Source organism: Euprymna scolopes, chromosome 40 (assembly GCF_053919585.1).
Source record: "Euprymna scolopes isolate OS-2025 chromosome 40, ASM5391958v1, whole genome shotgun sequence".
In the NCBI taxonomy this organism is placed as follows: domain Eukaryota; kingdom Metazoa; phylum Mollusca; class Cephalopoda; order Sepiida; family Sepiolidae; genus Euprymna; species Euprymna scolopes.
Genome location: NC_136521.1, coordinates 14,717,771 through 14,734,810, shown reverse-complemented (window position 1 = coordinate 14,734,810; position 17,040 = coordinate 14,717,771). Strand labels below are relative to the sequence as shown.

At 33.8% G+C, this 17,040-nt stretch overlaps 1 protein-coding gene and 1 pseudogene across 10 annotated transcripts in view; one reads left to right on the top strand and one right to left on the bottom strand.

Moving 5' to 3' along the window:
- The window catches only part of LOC145265386 (inter-alpha-trypsin inhibitor heavy chain H3-like), a 102,694-nt gene that overhangs the window by 70,338 nt on the left and 15,316 nt on the right, over positions 1-17,040 (bottom strand). For all 10 annotated transcript variants that reach the window (XM_080121188.1, XM_080121189.1, XM_080121190.1 and 7 more), the window contains exons 4-5: positions 9,008-9,225; positions 6,691-6,848 (exon numbers count right to left, since the gene is read on the bottom strand). In XM_080121188.1, the coding sequence (XP_079977314.1) occupies positions 6,691-6,848; positions 9,008-9,225 (376 nt within the window). The remainder of the gene's footprint in view (positions 1-6,690; positions 6,849-9,007; positions 9,226-17,040) is intronic.
- On the top strand, positions 2,003-2,120 carry LOC145265936 (5S ribosomal RNA; annotated as a pseudogene).

The window sequence follows — 17,040 nt, the reverse complement described above, 5'->3', positions numbered from 1 at the left end:
TACTTCATAATGAAGTACATCTACATATAGTCTCCAAAATGATTTAATGACAACTTCCTCTCATTGTAGGTTGGAGCGTAGCAGTGTTCGTTTTGGAACGAGTCTGATCAGGTTTGCCGATCTGTGAACTCCTGATAAGATGCACAAGAAAACAAGGAACAACGTTATGCCATTTAAACGTAAGAAACCCAAACAAGAAGCTTATGGAATGGTAAAGGAGGCCTATGGAAATGAACAGATATGTCAAGCAGATTTTCTGAAGGAAATAACCAGGTTGAGGATGACCCCAGATCTGGAGCACCTTACAGTCGACGCAAAGAGGGAAACGATGAGGAAGTGCGAAGATTAGTGATGCAACACCGTCGGATAACCGTGAGCATGATATCTGAAGCTGTTGGTATTAGTAATGGCACAGTGCAGACAATTCTGACCGAAGATCTGAATCTCCACAAAGTCTGTGCCAAGTTCGTGCCAAAAATCCTCTCCGATAACCAGAAGCAGTTTCATGTGGAATGTTGCACTGACATTCTTGAAATGATAGAGGCTGATTCAGGTTTCCTGAATACGGTAGTGACTTGCAATGAGAGTTGGGTCTTCACCTACGACCCTGACAGTAAATATCAGTGCCCGTTGGAAGCACTCACCCTTCCCGTGGCCCAAGAAGACAAAGATGAGCAGGTCACAAGAGAAGGCAATGATTATTCTTTTCTTTGATTCCCAGGACCTCATTCATGTTGAATGGGTTCCTCAGGATCAAACTGTCAGTGAGGAATATAACCTTACTGTTCTGAAAAGGTTCAGTGAGACATTGAGGAAGAAGAGGCAACAGCAGTGGAGGAGTGGTCAGTGATGTTTCCATTAGGACAATGCCCCATGCTACAAGTCGATGCTGGTGACCACCTGGATGGCCGACAGGGGAAGGAAAGTGGTACAACACCCACCCTACAGCCTTGGCCTAGGTCATGCGACTTTTTCCTGCCCCCGCGCATGAAAGACTGCCTCAGGGGAATCAGATTTCAGTCAACAGAGTAGCTGAAAGAGGCATCGGAAAATTACCGGAAGGGACGACCGAAGAAGGCCCTTGAGGAGGTCTTGTAGGATTGTAAGAGACGCAGTAAAGAGTGTGTAGATACGGGAGGCCATTATTTTGAAGAGGACAACGTTTTGTAAGCTTATGAAAATAAATATTATCTCTCCTGACATTTCTCATTCGTATTGAACATACTTTGTATAATTTGTATAATATTATATTTTATAATTTGTATAATATTATATTTTATAATTTGTATAATATATATACACTGACAATTCTTTAGTCGCTATTATAAAAATCAGCACAGAGACGAATTTCAAAGTATAAATTTAATTTACAAGTAAGATTCTAGTTCCTTGACAAAGAGAAAGCAACACTAGTTGTAAGGGGTTGCTTAGTGCGTGTCTCGCCGACGAAGAGATGTCAAGATGTAAAATCACGCTCGCCGCAGTGTTTGCCCTCTCCTGTTTTCTGTTGTTTATTTTTCTCTTATATAGGCACAAATCGACATTCCTGGAATTGTAAACATCAAGACATTATGTTCTTTTTTTTTTCTATTTTGGATTGCGAATGTAAACAGTTCTTTGATTTTTATTTTAATAAATTAATTTTTTTCTATTTTACATTTCGAATGTAAACAGTTCTTTGTTTTCGTTTCAATTATAATTTCGTTTTAATTACAATTTCTTTTAAATGTAAACAGTTCTTTGCTTTCATTTTAATTACAATTCCGGTCATTTTTTGGGACACAAAAATGTAGATCAAATCCATCTTGAATATGAGTGTATGCACACCTCTGCTTTCAAGTATGCGTCGCCACATTTGTATATCCAACACATCGCACAACATATATACAACGCCATGAAACATCAAAAAATCTATTGATCTGTTTTCTAGTAAAATTATTAGTCATTCAACTGAATAGAAAGCACCTGGCACTTGATATAATCCTCTGCATATATAAGAAACATACACGGCATAATCACTTTCACACACCGGTTCCCCTGAGATCACCGAAGTTAAGCAACGTTGAGCCTAGTTAGTGCTAAAATGGGTGACCATTTGGGAATACCAGGTGCTGTATGTGCTCTCCGTTTATCTCATTTTCGACATTATTTCCAGTCGCCCTGAACTTCTCCTCGCCACTGAACTCAAGCAGTGCCGATTCAGGAGAGACGAGGTTGGAGATTGCGCAACCTTTACCTCATAATTTCACGCACAGCTACATTTACAGGAGGTATCCATTGTCTTTCGAGATTGGACAGAGGCTTCTTCATCTAGAAAAGAAATCCTGCTTCCGCTACACCTGAGGAGTTGCCGTTAATAGAAATATTTCTTGCTTTTTCAAAGAACAAAGATCGACTACGCAATCTAGTGGGAATGATCTCGCATGTTTCCTACATGACTTTTTATTACAAAGAGCTGTTGCCAGTATTTCTTTATCGTTATCTCTTTCTAGCATACAAACATTCGTGAGGAACTGAAAATGCTGAAGATTTGCGTGAAGTTTGTCCCAAGAGTGCTCAGAGAATATCAGAGACTATTTGACCAAGATGGACAAACATCCTTCCTATAATCCAGACGATGTTTTTTGTGATTTTTTTTTGGGGGGGGGTTATTCCCTAAGCTCAAGGAAAACCTAAGAAGCTGTCGTTGTGAGACAATTGAGATGATGAAAGAGGCTGCCACGAGAGTCATTGACACGGTCACACAAGAGGACTTCTATGTGTTCTTCCAGAGTTGTTGGAACGGTACAAGTGCATTGCGATTACTTCGAAGAGGACTAGAGTTTCATGTGTGCACTATCAATAAAAGTGTCCATACGAAAAAAAAGTCTGGAAACTTATTGAAGGCACCTTGTAACTCGGAGGAATAACGGAATACGAATCTGCTGAAATGGTCAGAAAGATAAAAAATTTCAAACATCACTTCAAGTGTATAAAACGACACGAAACATAAAAACAATGGTAACCTGATTGGACCATTCCACTGCAACAGAAAGCACCTGGCATTTGATACAATCCCCTGCATTTATAAGAGACAGATACGTCCAGCTAGGTGTGCTGCTACAACTGGGGAGTATCTGTTAATAGAAATATTTCTTGCTTTGTCAGAGAACTAAATCGACTACACAATCTAGTGGGAACAATCTCTTATCTTTCCTACATCCCCTTTTATTACAGAGACGTTACTAGTGTTTCTTTATCGTTATCTCTTTCTAGCTTCTTAACTCAACTGCAAGCTCTATTGTCACTTAAAACATTTAAAATGTCAGCAAACAAGCAGCAACAGTCAGAAAGATATTGAAAGTTTTGTTTTTTTTTTAATTCATCTAAAATATTACGTTTCTGAATTTTATTTTAGATGAGCATTGGTTGTTTTTATTATTTGGAACTTTCGGACTACTGTTCTTATTTTGAATGTCATTTTTACAACTTTTCGGTCAAGGTAACCTCCAGCTTTTTTTAGGTGTATCTTGTTGAACTCGGGAATCTTTCTGATGAATTCAGGAATTTGGATCGAATTTCTAACGGAAGCTTTTCTTTTCTTCACAGGAGTAGGATGCTCTCATTTGGTCAGACATGACCGGATAAAGGTACCAAGTGATTCGCAATTGCATTTTGCAGTCAGAAAGATCATGAAAGTTTATTTGTTTTTTAATTCACCTAAAATATTACGTTTATGATTTTTTTAATTATGTGTTTTTTTTTTATTTGTTTTTTTTTTGTTACATGTAGGTCACCACTATTTGTATTATTTGAAATCATCGGACTATTGTTCTCATCTTGGGTGTCATTTTCACAACGTTTCGATCGATGTAATCACCCAAGAAATGTGACAGTGACATTTATTGGGCGGGTTTCTAACAACATTTTGTTTTATTTTTTATTTTGAAGTGAATATTGAGTCTTCAAAGACATCGCGATCACCTTCTCTTGTTCGCCGGCAGTCTTCAACATTACTCGTTTTTTGAAGCGAATAAACAGTTTACATTAAATAAAAACACTAAAAACCTATCCAGTTAGGCAGAAGAGTAACTCATCTTGCCTTAGATAACATTTATTTGTTAAATATTTGTTTTTTACAACTTTTTCGAAACTATGTGTATAGTAAAACAACCCCTTCTCTTTAGCACTAAGTATGAATGATTAATCATAAAAATGTGTAACCTCATATACTCTATAAGAGATAATACTTCTTAAACTCAATAAACTGAAAACCTGCTTTTGTTGACTATGGAGGAATTTACGTATCTACAGATAAAGAAAAGAAATAAAAACAATACAAGCTCCTAATCCGAAAAAAGATATTTTTTTCATATCAAAGTTTCATATTATTTTCCATGATATAAAAATATTTTTTTTTAAAAGTGAAGCCTGCAAAGTCCCCCGTCAGTGCACAGTGAACGAGGCATGAAGAAATGACTAAGTTCAGCATCTGCCCCACCCGCCATTTAGCCCCAAAAGTCCTCATGATGAAAATGAACAATCGGTGCAGTTTTAGGCCTTAATATATGTAAATTTGAGTTCTGCACTATGCAAAAAGAGAAATTGCCCCCCACCATTTGGCCCTAAAAGTCTCCAAGGCCTTAAATATATAAATTTGAGTTCAGTACCATGAAAAAACTGCCAAATAGACCTACGCAGAAAATTTTGGACAAATATGCTAAAATATTCCAAAAAATGGAGTGTTTTTATTAGCCCTAAAATAACCCCTGGGCACACCCAAGAGTTATCGCGAAGTATAGACAAATAAAATTATATAGAAATCAATTAGTTACAACTTTTTAGAAAGTTTTATAAAAATCCAAAACATCATTATTTTTAAGCACAAAAGTGTCAATTTTAGCCATTTTAACCCGAAAGGCACCCTTAGGAGGGCAACCGGAATTTTCCCAGAAAATCCGTTCTGTTACTTTTTACCTATATCATGTTTAGTATTTGCGCAAATTTTTTAAAAAAATCCAAGGCATGGTTATTGATAAAAGTGCAGACAGACTGGCGAATGGATGGACAAGGGTGAATTTACAGGTCCACCCTCCTTTTGTCGGGGGACCAATAAAGGATTCTATGCATTTTAATCTAGAATATATATATATGTCTATGTGTGTATGTGTGTTTTCTGTGTTTGTGTATCTGTGTGTGTGTCTGTCTGTTTGTCCGTGCTTTTTTTCAAGGAAGTCACCAATTATCAATGTCCAAAGGCCACTCGAGGATAAGGGTTACTGAATATAATATGGTAGTGTAGTAATCATTAATGGTGTAAGTTGGGTACAATTTGATTATTTAAGGGGTCGGTATAACAATAACTTGTTTATATTAGACTTGATATTGTAGTCGGCCGGGAAGCAAGCCAATGGAATTGTGTTCTATAGGCGAGTAGTTCTGGGAAATAAGTTATGTTCGTGGAATCTGCGTTTAGATTTAGGCACAGATACAGAGTGGGGGGAATCTGTTGATAGTAGTTGTGTAGTATTGGGAATCCCAGCTTAAATGCTATATAGGCAGTTTTAGAAATAGAAAGTTATATAAGCATATTTTGTTTCCCATCAGCGATTTAGCAGGGTCAGAAAAGGTTAGGTTTGACAGGCATCAGACCAAGTCACCTTTAACGACCTAGATAGAATGCACTGGAAATTAAGGGTGACACGGGATTGTGGTCGTAGGCTTCAGGTTGCCAACCACATGGGGCAGAGTTAGTCTAGGCAGCAGATCAAGCGAACGGGAAATTGGGTCCCTCACGACAATAAGGGCCCGAGATGATAGGCTTGCCTTGAATAAAAGATTGAAGCTTCAGCCTATCTTATTGTTCATTAATGAATCTGTCTTCAGTGACCACTCCCCAACGAGATAGCAACCCAGCGACCAGAAGATATCATCCGCTGGCCAGAGCAAGCAGGTATGTTCACATTACATTGCGTATACACGTCTTGGAAACCTTCATACTGGATTAAAATATAATATTTAGAGATAGGAATAAGCTATAGTTAAATAAATACATACATCATTATATAAACAAACAAATGCGGACCTGGAAAAATTTGCCCCGGGGCAGAAAACAAGATAGCTGACGAGAGTTGAACATTATTTACGTGTTACCATTAACGGTACCAATGTTTTTCTGAACTTCTATATAATTAATAAACAAATATATATATATATATATATATATATATACGTGGGGGTATGTGTGTGTGTTAGTTGGAATATACTAAGCATAACAGTTATGAATATCAGTAAAATAAACTAGATTACATTTTAATTGTAACGTTATTTTCGGACGTAGTAGTAAACAATGATTATATATATATATATATATATATATATATACCTTTTCCTCTTGTATGCAATCATAGGTTTTAATAGAAACAAGTAATAGAAGAGATGAAAGTGAAAGTGAAAGCGAAAGTTAAAGTGAAAGTAGAGTAGAGATGGAAAGACAGACGTTAAACACACCAGTAATCTATTGCAATTCTGTCTCGTATGCTTTTAAGATTTGATCTCCTTAGCCGCATCTAAACTTTCGCATTTAATTTTTCTCAGCAGTTTTTCTCTCACTAATTTTGTAAGACAGCCTATTTAAATAGGAATATTCAATGACTGAGAATAGGTTTTAACAAATATATATATAAAGTAATAGAACAGCAAATTACTTACGTAAACAGCATTTGACTCCTTGCGTTCTACATCGTATTCAACAGTGAATATTCCATTATAGCCTCGATTTAACAGTTCTTTTTGTTCCTCTGGTGACGGATTAAATCTGATGTAGACATGATTGTTGTCTATATAATCAACAGATCTAACGCTGAGATCTGAAATACAACATAGGTTTACGTTTATATTTACCTAATATCTTTTAGCTTTAAAACACACATACACACACACATATATATAAATATATATATATATATATATATACTAAAGATATATACATATATGTATATATTCTACACACACACACACACACACACACACACATATATATATATATATATATATATATATATATATATATATATATATATATATATAGCTTTATTTAAAAGGAAAAAAGAAAGTTCAATTCCTCAAAGGAGACTTATCCGGATAATGCCAAGCTCAACAATAATTATTGGAGCTTATACAATAGGACAACAAGAGTATGAAATTAAGACACAAAACTATATATTGGTAGATATAGAATGGATAATTTATTTAATAATGGAATACAGGCAAAATTTGGGGGATAGAAGAGACTCTTTATGCCAGGGCATTTCGAAGCTTAATGCTTCTGATCAGAAGAGTAGAAAAGGTGGCTAAGGTTTACATTTAGGCTAGTAAATCGAAAAGAGGGGATAACTTTCGGAAATACTAGCGTAAAACGCAACCCCTTCCTGTAGAAATGTGTCCAGTTGAGGGTAAAAGAATTAATGCTTTGGGCTAATTTTTCGATATTTGTCGTCCGAAATACGGACTACAAAACGATACCGATCTTGTGAAAATCTGTCGTCCTTGGAAGTTTTAAGCAGACTTACATACATACATACATACATACATACATGCATACATACATACATACATACATACATATATACATACATACATTTAAACAGACAAGTCGGATTTATATTATAGATTATGGTAAAAAAAATGCCATTAAAATTCTTCTTTTTATTTTTGCTTTTGTCATCCTTTAAAATATAAATTTCAAAAAACGATTTTTAACAATCTTGCTTTGAAAAGAGCAGCATAGACCTTCTGCATCTCGTAAAATCGGTTCTCTCTATCGCTCTAAACATTTGATCGCATTTGAGGCTATTCTCTATCTCTACAAATCTACTATCAGACGGTATATTGAGTTCCGTTGTCATATTTTGTCTGGTGAGTCTCCATCCCATTTGAAAGTTCTTGATAAATTGCAAAATAACGAAAGTATCTGTAATTTGATTGGCTTTGTTTTCTTCTTTACTGCAAACTCTCTCTCTTACAGACGTGATGTTGCTAGTCTCAGTCTTTTTTATAAATACTATTATGACATTTGTTCTTCAGAATTCTCTGATCTATTCTCTGCTTCGTTTGTTCCAGCTCGTTTGAGTCATTAGTCTAGTGGTCTCCATCAATTCGCTATTTTAAAGACTGCTAGTGTGTGGAACTCCTTTTTTGTACACTGTTTTCTTCCTACATACAGCCTTCATTTTCTTTTCAAGATTAAGGTTCATAAACATATTCTGTCTTCGCGACAATCATCTTTCTTTCTTGTTAGCTCCTTACATCAAGTGGTTTCATGTATTGTCTCGAGTCCACAGCGTCTATAAGTAGATTTCACTTCCCTCTTCGATATAGCGAGGAGGTTGGCGTTGGAAAGAAAGGGGCTATGGCGATTCTCTACAAGTTGCTCTGTCTCAAATTCTCGCCAACTGACTGACTTAAACTAAACTATCGTTTTCTACTGTGCACTCCGTTGATATACTCAGGGAAGGGGTGAAACCGGGGTTGTTTCTTGGGCCAATCGTACCCAACAACGTCAACCCAGTGGAAGTCTCTCCGTGAGTGCACCTGTGGATCTGCAAACGCTGTCATGGCCCCATGAAGTCACTCCCGTAATTACCGGTTTTGGAGTACAAATTTCAAAAATGACATTGTTGTCGATTTTCATAAAAAATGAAAACCACAAACCTAATCTTTTCTCTCAGCAGGGGTTTTCGCCGTCGCCCGGGCACACCGATGATAATTAAAAAATAACAAAAATACTATCTGCTCGGCTTTCTCCAATACTTCGAGAGTCCCAGCCTCCCCTGAGTGGAGAGTTAAATGCTCCCTGGGACGGTTATGTCACACGATTTCCTTTTAACAAAGACCGAAAGCTTACTTTTTAGATAAATAAAATAAAATACACTGTTATTTCTAAAAAGAAAAAAAAATCATACAGAAACAATATTCTAAAAATATGTCTGCTTTTTTTTTTTCAATTTTTTAAAAGTCGAATTCTTACCCTGGTCAATGTTTTCCTCCAAAACATTGATTTCCTGCGGTTCCGAGATGAACACCTCAACCAAAACATCATCAATTATTTCACCATTGAACAGAAATATCTTATGAGTGTAGTTCCCTTGTGTCCGCTTCAGTAATTCTTCGTAAGTCAAGTTGAAAACGACCTTTGTATTCGGTTGCACGTTTACAGCCATATCAAACTTTTGTGTAAACCTGTGTCTGATAGAAAAATATAAAATAACGAATGTCTGATAAAACAAAAAAAAATAAGGAATATAAACTTTCTGAACGTTTAAACAGTAAACAAGTGATTGTCTCCCTTTTTCCATTTCGATGAATTAGCCGGATAGTTCTGTCAATTCTTGTCTAATCGCCAGAGGTAATGCGGTGCAAGTTTTAAGACTGCAGATTGAGTTCGTATCCTGAACATTAACCTGTTTTTTTTTTTGGGGGGGGGGGGCATTTATAAATGACTGAAAGAGTTAAGGGTTAAGGTTATATTTAGGTTTAGGGTTTTTAAAATGTCATCCTTATAAAACATTTAGAATAAGTGATTCTGATTTTTTGTGATGAGGATTGATAATTAGTACTATTTGGATTATATTGACTATAGTGTTCTTTCTCCCAACGTTTGGTCAATATAACCTGTGATCTTTTTCAATTGTCATATATATAGTTATGAACACTCAGTACTGTTTCGTTGTAACACAACTCATCAGTGCGGATAGACTAGCACCTTTTCCTAGGACCATGGATCCGTGCTCGTAAATCGTTCATTAAAGAGTGCTCAATGTAGTAGAGAGCTAGTATATAGTCGGTTTATTATGCAAACATTATTGGTTACATATGTGCATACATGTTTCGGTGGAGTCCTAATTCAGGGACAACAGTTCATCAAACCAAAAGCAAAATTGGTATTCTCAATATCAATTCGTCTTTTGTCTTATGAAGTGTTGTCCCTGAATTGAGACTCCGCTGAAACATGTATGCATATATGTAACCATTAATGTTTGTATAATAAACGGACTATATACTAGTTCTCTACTGCATTGAGCACTCTTTAATAATCACGCGAATTTCAATGGATTTGCATCTAGGAAAACAATCAATACAACCGGTATCATCATCATCATCATCATCATCATCATCATCATCATCATCATCATGCAGTCCGCCAGCCTTGACGATGACCAGTCAGAGCCTCAGTGCCTTATCCTTCGGTGCAGGACTTTCCACCTTGGCTCCTAACTTGTTTGCGCAGTTTAGGTGTAGTATCTGTTGCGCATCAGATAAACTCCCACTGAACCAAGGCAGCAGTAGGATTTAAAGTCAGAGTTCCCTTCTCTTAGACATTTTTCCTCCATTAGGTCCACAAGGCAGTGGTGTTTGGTTTTGGGATTGGTTCCCCTAGACTTCGCCCAACCAAGGGCACCCACAAGACAGTGGAGTAGGGGTTGGTAGTGTGCCAGGGCGTGTCCACACAGCGGTGGGCCATAGCGCACTACCTCTGAGGTCCCCTACTACTCAGAGGTCTCCTACAGGTTTATCCTGGGGTCGCAAGGCACCCAGTTACCGTGTGTGGTCAATGTGGAGGCACTTTAGGAGTCTTGATGTTGGAGAGGCTATGTACTGGCAGCCGCTCCCTTTTCACCTTGAGGTTAGCCAGCGGTGTTAGCTGGAAGCGAGTAGGTATACAAGCGTAAAGTTAACACTATCTTATATCTAACACACTAACTTATATTTAACATCACATCCTCCTGCCGGATTAAGAATCCAAACACACACACACACACACACACACACACACATATATATATATATATATATATATATATATATACACTTTAATATATATATATATATATAAATATATAAATCTAATTCTTGGTTCGTTAGTTATTCATAAAACGATATTTCTACATTACCAATTTAATTCAAATTTTCAGACAGTCTATCCTTAGAGCCTAGGAATGTTTTTGTGCTCTTAAAATGAATTAAAATTGCAAATTATAAACTTAATTAAAATAAAAATATTTTTCGTAAGTCTATTCTGTGAGACGCTTCTCGGTATTACTTCCGGTAACTTCCGTTTCAACGACTCTCAAATTACAAGATTTAAATCGATAAGTAAAAAAAACATCCCCTATTTTTAAAATATAAATTCGCTTGTTTATCTTTCAAATGTTTTATTCATAAATTCATGTGCTTATCTTAAGGCTTTCCACTCATCAAACATTACGTTTTAATTGTTTAGGTTCTTTCACGGCATTATAAATACTTGAAAAAAAAATCACAAAAAAGTTTGTTTCACCTTTTCGAAACTATAAAAAAAATAAGAAAGTTACTGTTTAATTTTTACGACTTGCCGCAGCGTATTATAAACACCCTAACCCCTCCCTGTTAAAAACGGCTTTCGGATTAAACACCCCCAATCTCGAAATCATCTTAACGAAGTTGCTATTATTTATTGCAAAAATTGCTTAAAATTTATTTATTTGACAAAAAGAATGACATTTTCTACAAACATTTAATAAGAAATACAAATGAACGGTACGTTTTTTTCTGGGGTTTTTTCTGTTGATGTTTCTACATTTAAATTTTTACTTTACTTTTCCTCGTGTTAAGCCGAGCCGAACGCTGAGAAAATAATTCATTGTGGATTTATTCAAACAGTCATTTGTAAAATAGATATTTAAAATAAAGTGGCCCTCATGCACTTATGTTATCGTTCTATTTTTTACAATAGTATTTTTACGTTAAATTCAAATTTTACAATAGCTTTTTGTTTATTAAATTGTTAGGTGAAAGTACAGATAACCCGGTCGGTCTCTAATGTGTGGAAAATCTAGCTCCTGAAAAAAAGAGTACTCTTGATAGTAACAAAAATAAAAAATTACCTCAGTCTCGAAGGGTTTCTCCTCTACTGATCGAGTAAGAAAAACGGTGAAGTGTAGTTCACTTTCTGTTTCGCCCCCCCCCCCTCTCTCTCTCTCTCTCTCTCTCTCTCTCTCTCTCTCTCTCTCTTACTCTCTCAATATCTCTCTCCGTCCATTTCTCCCTCTTCCTCTCTTTCTCAATCTATCTTTCTCTCTATATCACCCTCTCACTCTCTCTTTGGGCCCTTTTCTCTCTCTAACTCCTTCTATCTCTCTCTGCTCTTCTCTCCTTTCCTCTGTCTCGCTCCCTCTCTCTCTATCTCTCTCTCAATCCCTCTATCTCTCTCTATCTTCTTCTCATTCTCTATTTCCCTCTATCTCTCTCTGCTCTATCTATATATATTCCTCTCTATCTGTCCATCGTCAATCCCTCATCCTATTTTAGTCTCCTAAGGAATTTTCTAAACATGTATAAATCCTATTTTAGTCACCTAATTTACTTACTGTGAGAATAGAAGTTATTCGGAAATTACTTTTATCTTGAAACGCATCAGGAGTAACTGGAAAAGCCTTTCTAAATAAATTAATTTTGTCAGCCATTCGGTGACAAAATGACATGGCCTTAGCGCTTGATGCATGAGAAATATCTGTGACCTTGTTGCCAAGTAGAAGAACTATTTATTCTACTTTGAAAGATTAATGGTACGCAAAAAATCACTTGAGACTCTTGGTCGATCCTTGCAAGATTTGCGTGGCAATGTCAGACCATTTGGGAATGCAGTAATATTGTTTGCAGGAGATTTCAGACAAATGTTACCTGTTATTCTTCAATGAACACCAGCAGATGAAATAAGTGCCTCAAATGCTCTACTTTTGGTGTCATGTGAAGACATTAAACTTAACTCAAAATATGCATTCCAGTTGCAGACTGTTCGAGAAATTTTTGCATCATTTGTAGGAAATTGGGTACGGAAAAGTGTCAGCCGATCCGAGTTAAGGGCGGAATTCTTTTACTCTTAACTTCTGTAATTTTATTACAGCAAAAGAAGAGTTGGTTTAAAGGGTTTTTGCAGATATTAAAATAATTATACAAATTCCATTTGACCGAGTAAACGAGCTATTTTTTTAGCTCAATACAAAGATTCCCATGAACTTAACATTATTATTCAACATAAAATTTCAAGTGAGGTAGTCAAATAAAGAGCCATCGACACTGTTTGGAAGCAGATAAAATGGTTAATTATCCAACAGCTATATTTGTAAGGGATGCCACCGTATGTAGTGCAACTGAAAATTGACGTACTAATTATCATGTTGTGAAATATAAACCAATCCAAGCTTTGCAATGGCACATAGCCTGCAGTAAAAAAAAAATAACTAACAATATCATAGAAACAACAATCTTAACAGGACCTTTCAAAAGGTAATATATCTTCATTCCATGCATTCCTATGCTTCCATCGGATACACCATTACACTTTAGGAAATAGTACTTTCCAATTTTATTGTTGTTTACAATAACATCAACAAAGATCAGGGAACAATCTTTACAATTATGTGGCTTACAGTCATACACAGACTTTTTTCACATGGACAATTTATGTTATGTTTTCAAGAGTAACCAAACCAGAAAATCTCTATATCAGCTAAGAAAATGGAACAAAAAAATCTGTGTACCCATACGAAATGGGAAATTAAACCTATAAGAAACATTTTCTCATTTTGGAACTTTTTCCATGGCGCCAATTTGAGCCAGAACAACGCGTGGCAGGGTACAGCTTGTACTTTAATATATATATATATATATATATATATATATATATATATATATATATATATATATATATATATATATATTAATATATATATTTTAATATATATATACTTTAATATATATACTTTAATATATATATATATATATATATATATATATATGTTAATATATACATACTTAAATATTATATACTTTAATATTTTAAACGTGTATATATATATGTATATACTTTAATATATATATATATACTTTAATATATATATACTTTAATAGATATATGCTTTCATAAATACTTTAATATATATATATATACTTTCATATATATATATATTTAATATATATACTATATACATATACTTTAATATATATGTATACTTTAATATACATATATCCTTGAATATATATATATACTTTAATATATATATACATATTTTAATATATATATACTTTAATAGTTATATACTGTAATATATATATATACTTTAATATATATACTTTAATATATATATACTTTAATATATATATATCTCTTTTAATATATATATATCTTTTAATATATATATAGTTTAATATATATATACTTTAATATATATATATACTTTAATATATATATAGTCTTTAATATATATACTTTAATATGTATATACTTTAATATATATACTTTAATGTATATATTTATATATATATATATATATATATATATATATATATATATATATATATATACCTTAATATTTATGTATATCTTTAAATTAGTCCTCGCGCGAAAGAGCGGGACACAGAAAGTTTTAAATAATAATAATAATAATAATAATAATAATAATATTAATAATAATATTAATAATAATAATAATAATAATAATAGGATAACAATAACAAAAGCTTTCGCTGGCGAGGACTACGATTGACCGTAACCAGTTATACAGTCCTTTTGAAATTTTTATGTCTATTTTTCTCGTTATGTACTGAATATTTGTAAATGAAACTTTAAAGATTTTCTATTCTGAAGAAGTTTAAAAAAATTTAATCTAAAAAAGTTGTTTTTAAGTTTTTGTTAAAACATTCCGATTTTCTCATTATTCAGATCTATATTACAAAATGAGTTGTGGTGTGAGGGGTTATACAAACTGAATCAGAGAGAATATTCAGACCTGTAATAATACAAAGAGGGGGTTGCAAAAATGAGTTGTAGTGTGAGGAGAAATAAAAACTGAAACAGAGAGAATATTCAAACCTGTAACAATACAAAGAGGGGTAGCAAAAATTAGTTGTGGTGTGAGGAGAAATACAAACTGAAATAGAGAGAAGGGGAGTTTTAAAATATAATCTTTAAAAGATAAGATACAAGTTAGAAACGCATTTCATCCAAGGCATGAAAATTGTTAAACAAAATGTTTTTACTATAGGCTTTAAAAATAAAGGTAAAAGATTCAATTTAAATTGAATAAAAAAGTACCTTGTGTTTATTTTATGCAATGTACATTTTGTTGCAAATTTAAAAACATTACCTTTCATCTAGCAATTAATGATATAGATATAAAATTTTCAATGATTTTTTTTAAAGTGCAATAGAATGCACATTACATAAAATAAATCCAAGGTAATTTTTTGATTCAATTTAAATTAAATTTTTATACTTTACTTTGTAAAATTTATAAAGGTGCACTTTGAAGATAAATTAATTTCAAATTGAATCTTGTACCTTTATTTTTAAAGCCTATAGTAAAAACATTCTGTTTAACAATTTTCATGCCTTGGATGAAATGCTTTTCTAACTTGTATATATATTATACTAGCGGGGGTACCTGGCATTGCCCGAGTGTTTGTTTCCGGGACGGGGGGAAGTTTTAAAAAATGTTATGGTAGGTAAGTAGGAAGGATCAAACCCGGAGTCATGAGTAAAAGTAGGAAAATAAAGTGTTAAAAAAAAAACATCTGCAACGTTAACAGTTCGGCCACCAAGAAAAGTCCATTCCAGTTGTTTAGGAAAAAAAAAACGACTACGGTAGGTCGGCGCGAACGTGAAAATATAATGTGAATTGTCCAGCACGCTAACCACTACGCCACAGAGCACTGCAGCTTAGTTTAGTGATTTTAAATAACTTCACATGAAACAACTACGAAGCCAAACCGGTGTTCTCTTCTCAACTGTTCCTTGTGAACGATCCCCAAACGTTGTTAAGTGGTGGCAGGGGGAGGAGGAATTTATTAGAGAGAAAATATTTTACCACTTCCATTGATCTTAACCGATTTTGGCCGTGACTTCTCAGCAGAAAAAGTATAGAAATCTAAGATTATCGAGGAATTTGAGAAATAATAAGCCTATAACACACCTCAGATATTGTTCTGCCGTTTGTGCATATTATATTTGCATGAAATATCTTGATTTTTAATCCTATTAATGTCAAAATCAGACGGGAAAAAATGAGTTCATTTTATTTATATAGATAGAAGAAGAATAGATAGAAGAAAGAAAGAATAGAAGAAGAAGATGAAGATAGATAGAAGATAGAATAGAAAGAATAGATAGATAGATAGATAGATAGATAGAAGATAGAAGAAAGAAAGAAAAAGATAGATAGAAGAAGAATAGAAGAAGAAGATAGAATAGATAGAAGAAGAAGATAGATAGAAGAAGATAGAAGAATAGAAGAAGAAAAGATAGAAGAGAAGATAAAAATAATAATATACCGCTTCACTAGGACTAGACACACATTTTATGCTTATTTAAATAAAGGTTTCAGCTTCATTAACATACAATTGTTTCCGACACTTTTAATTTGATACTCGTAGGGCACTCGTTAGCGCATAATATGGATAAAAACAAAAATAACGGGAGTCACATGAACCTTTAGATAGTGTTTCTCACTGACAGTCCAATACCTTCACAATTTTGAAAGATTATATATTATATATATATATATATATATATATATATATATATATATATAACCGGAATTATATATATATATATATATATATATATATATATATATATATATACGAGATACCATACCATATATATTTTATAACTTACTACCTAGCTCTGCCTACGTATTGAGCACTCTTGAAGTAAATACTTACAGTTTACGCATAAATTTATACTTTCCTATATTAATTTATGTGATTAAATTAAGTAATCATATATATATATATATATATATATATATATATATATATATATATACTAGCAGGGTGACCCGATGTTGCTCGGGATTGAATGATAATCGACAAATGTTTCACACTCCCATATTTTTATTGTCATCAAAATCGGTTAAATCGCCTATTTTTCAATCAAATCGATTGATTGCCTGCTCCAGTCGGGAACCCATCAGGGTGCGCCAAGAGAAAGCTTAATAGCCTTCCTGAAGTGACTTAGGTCAC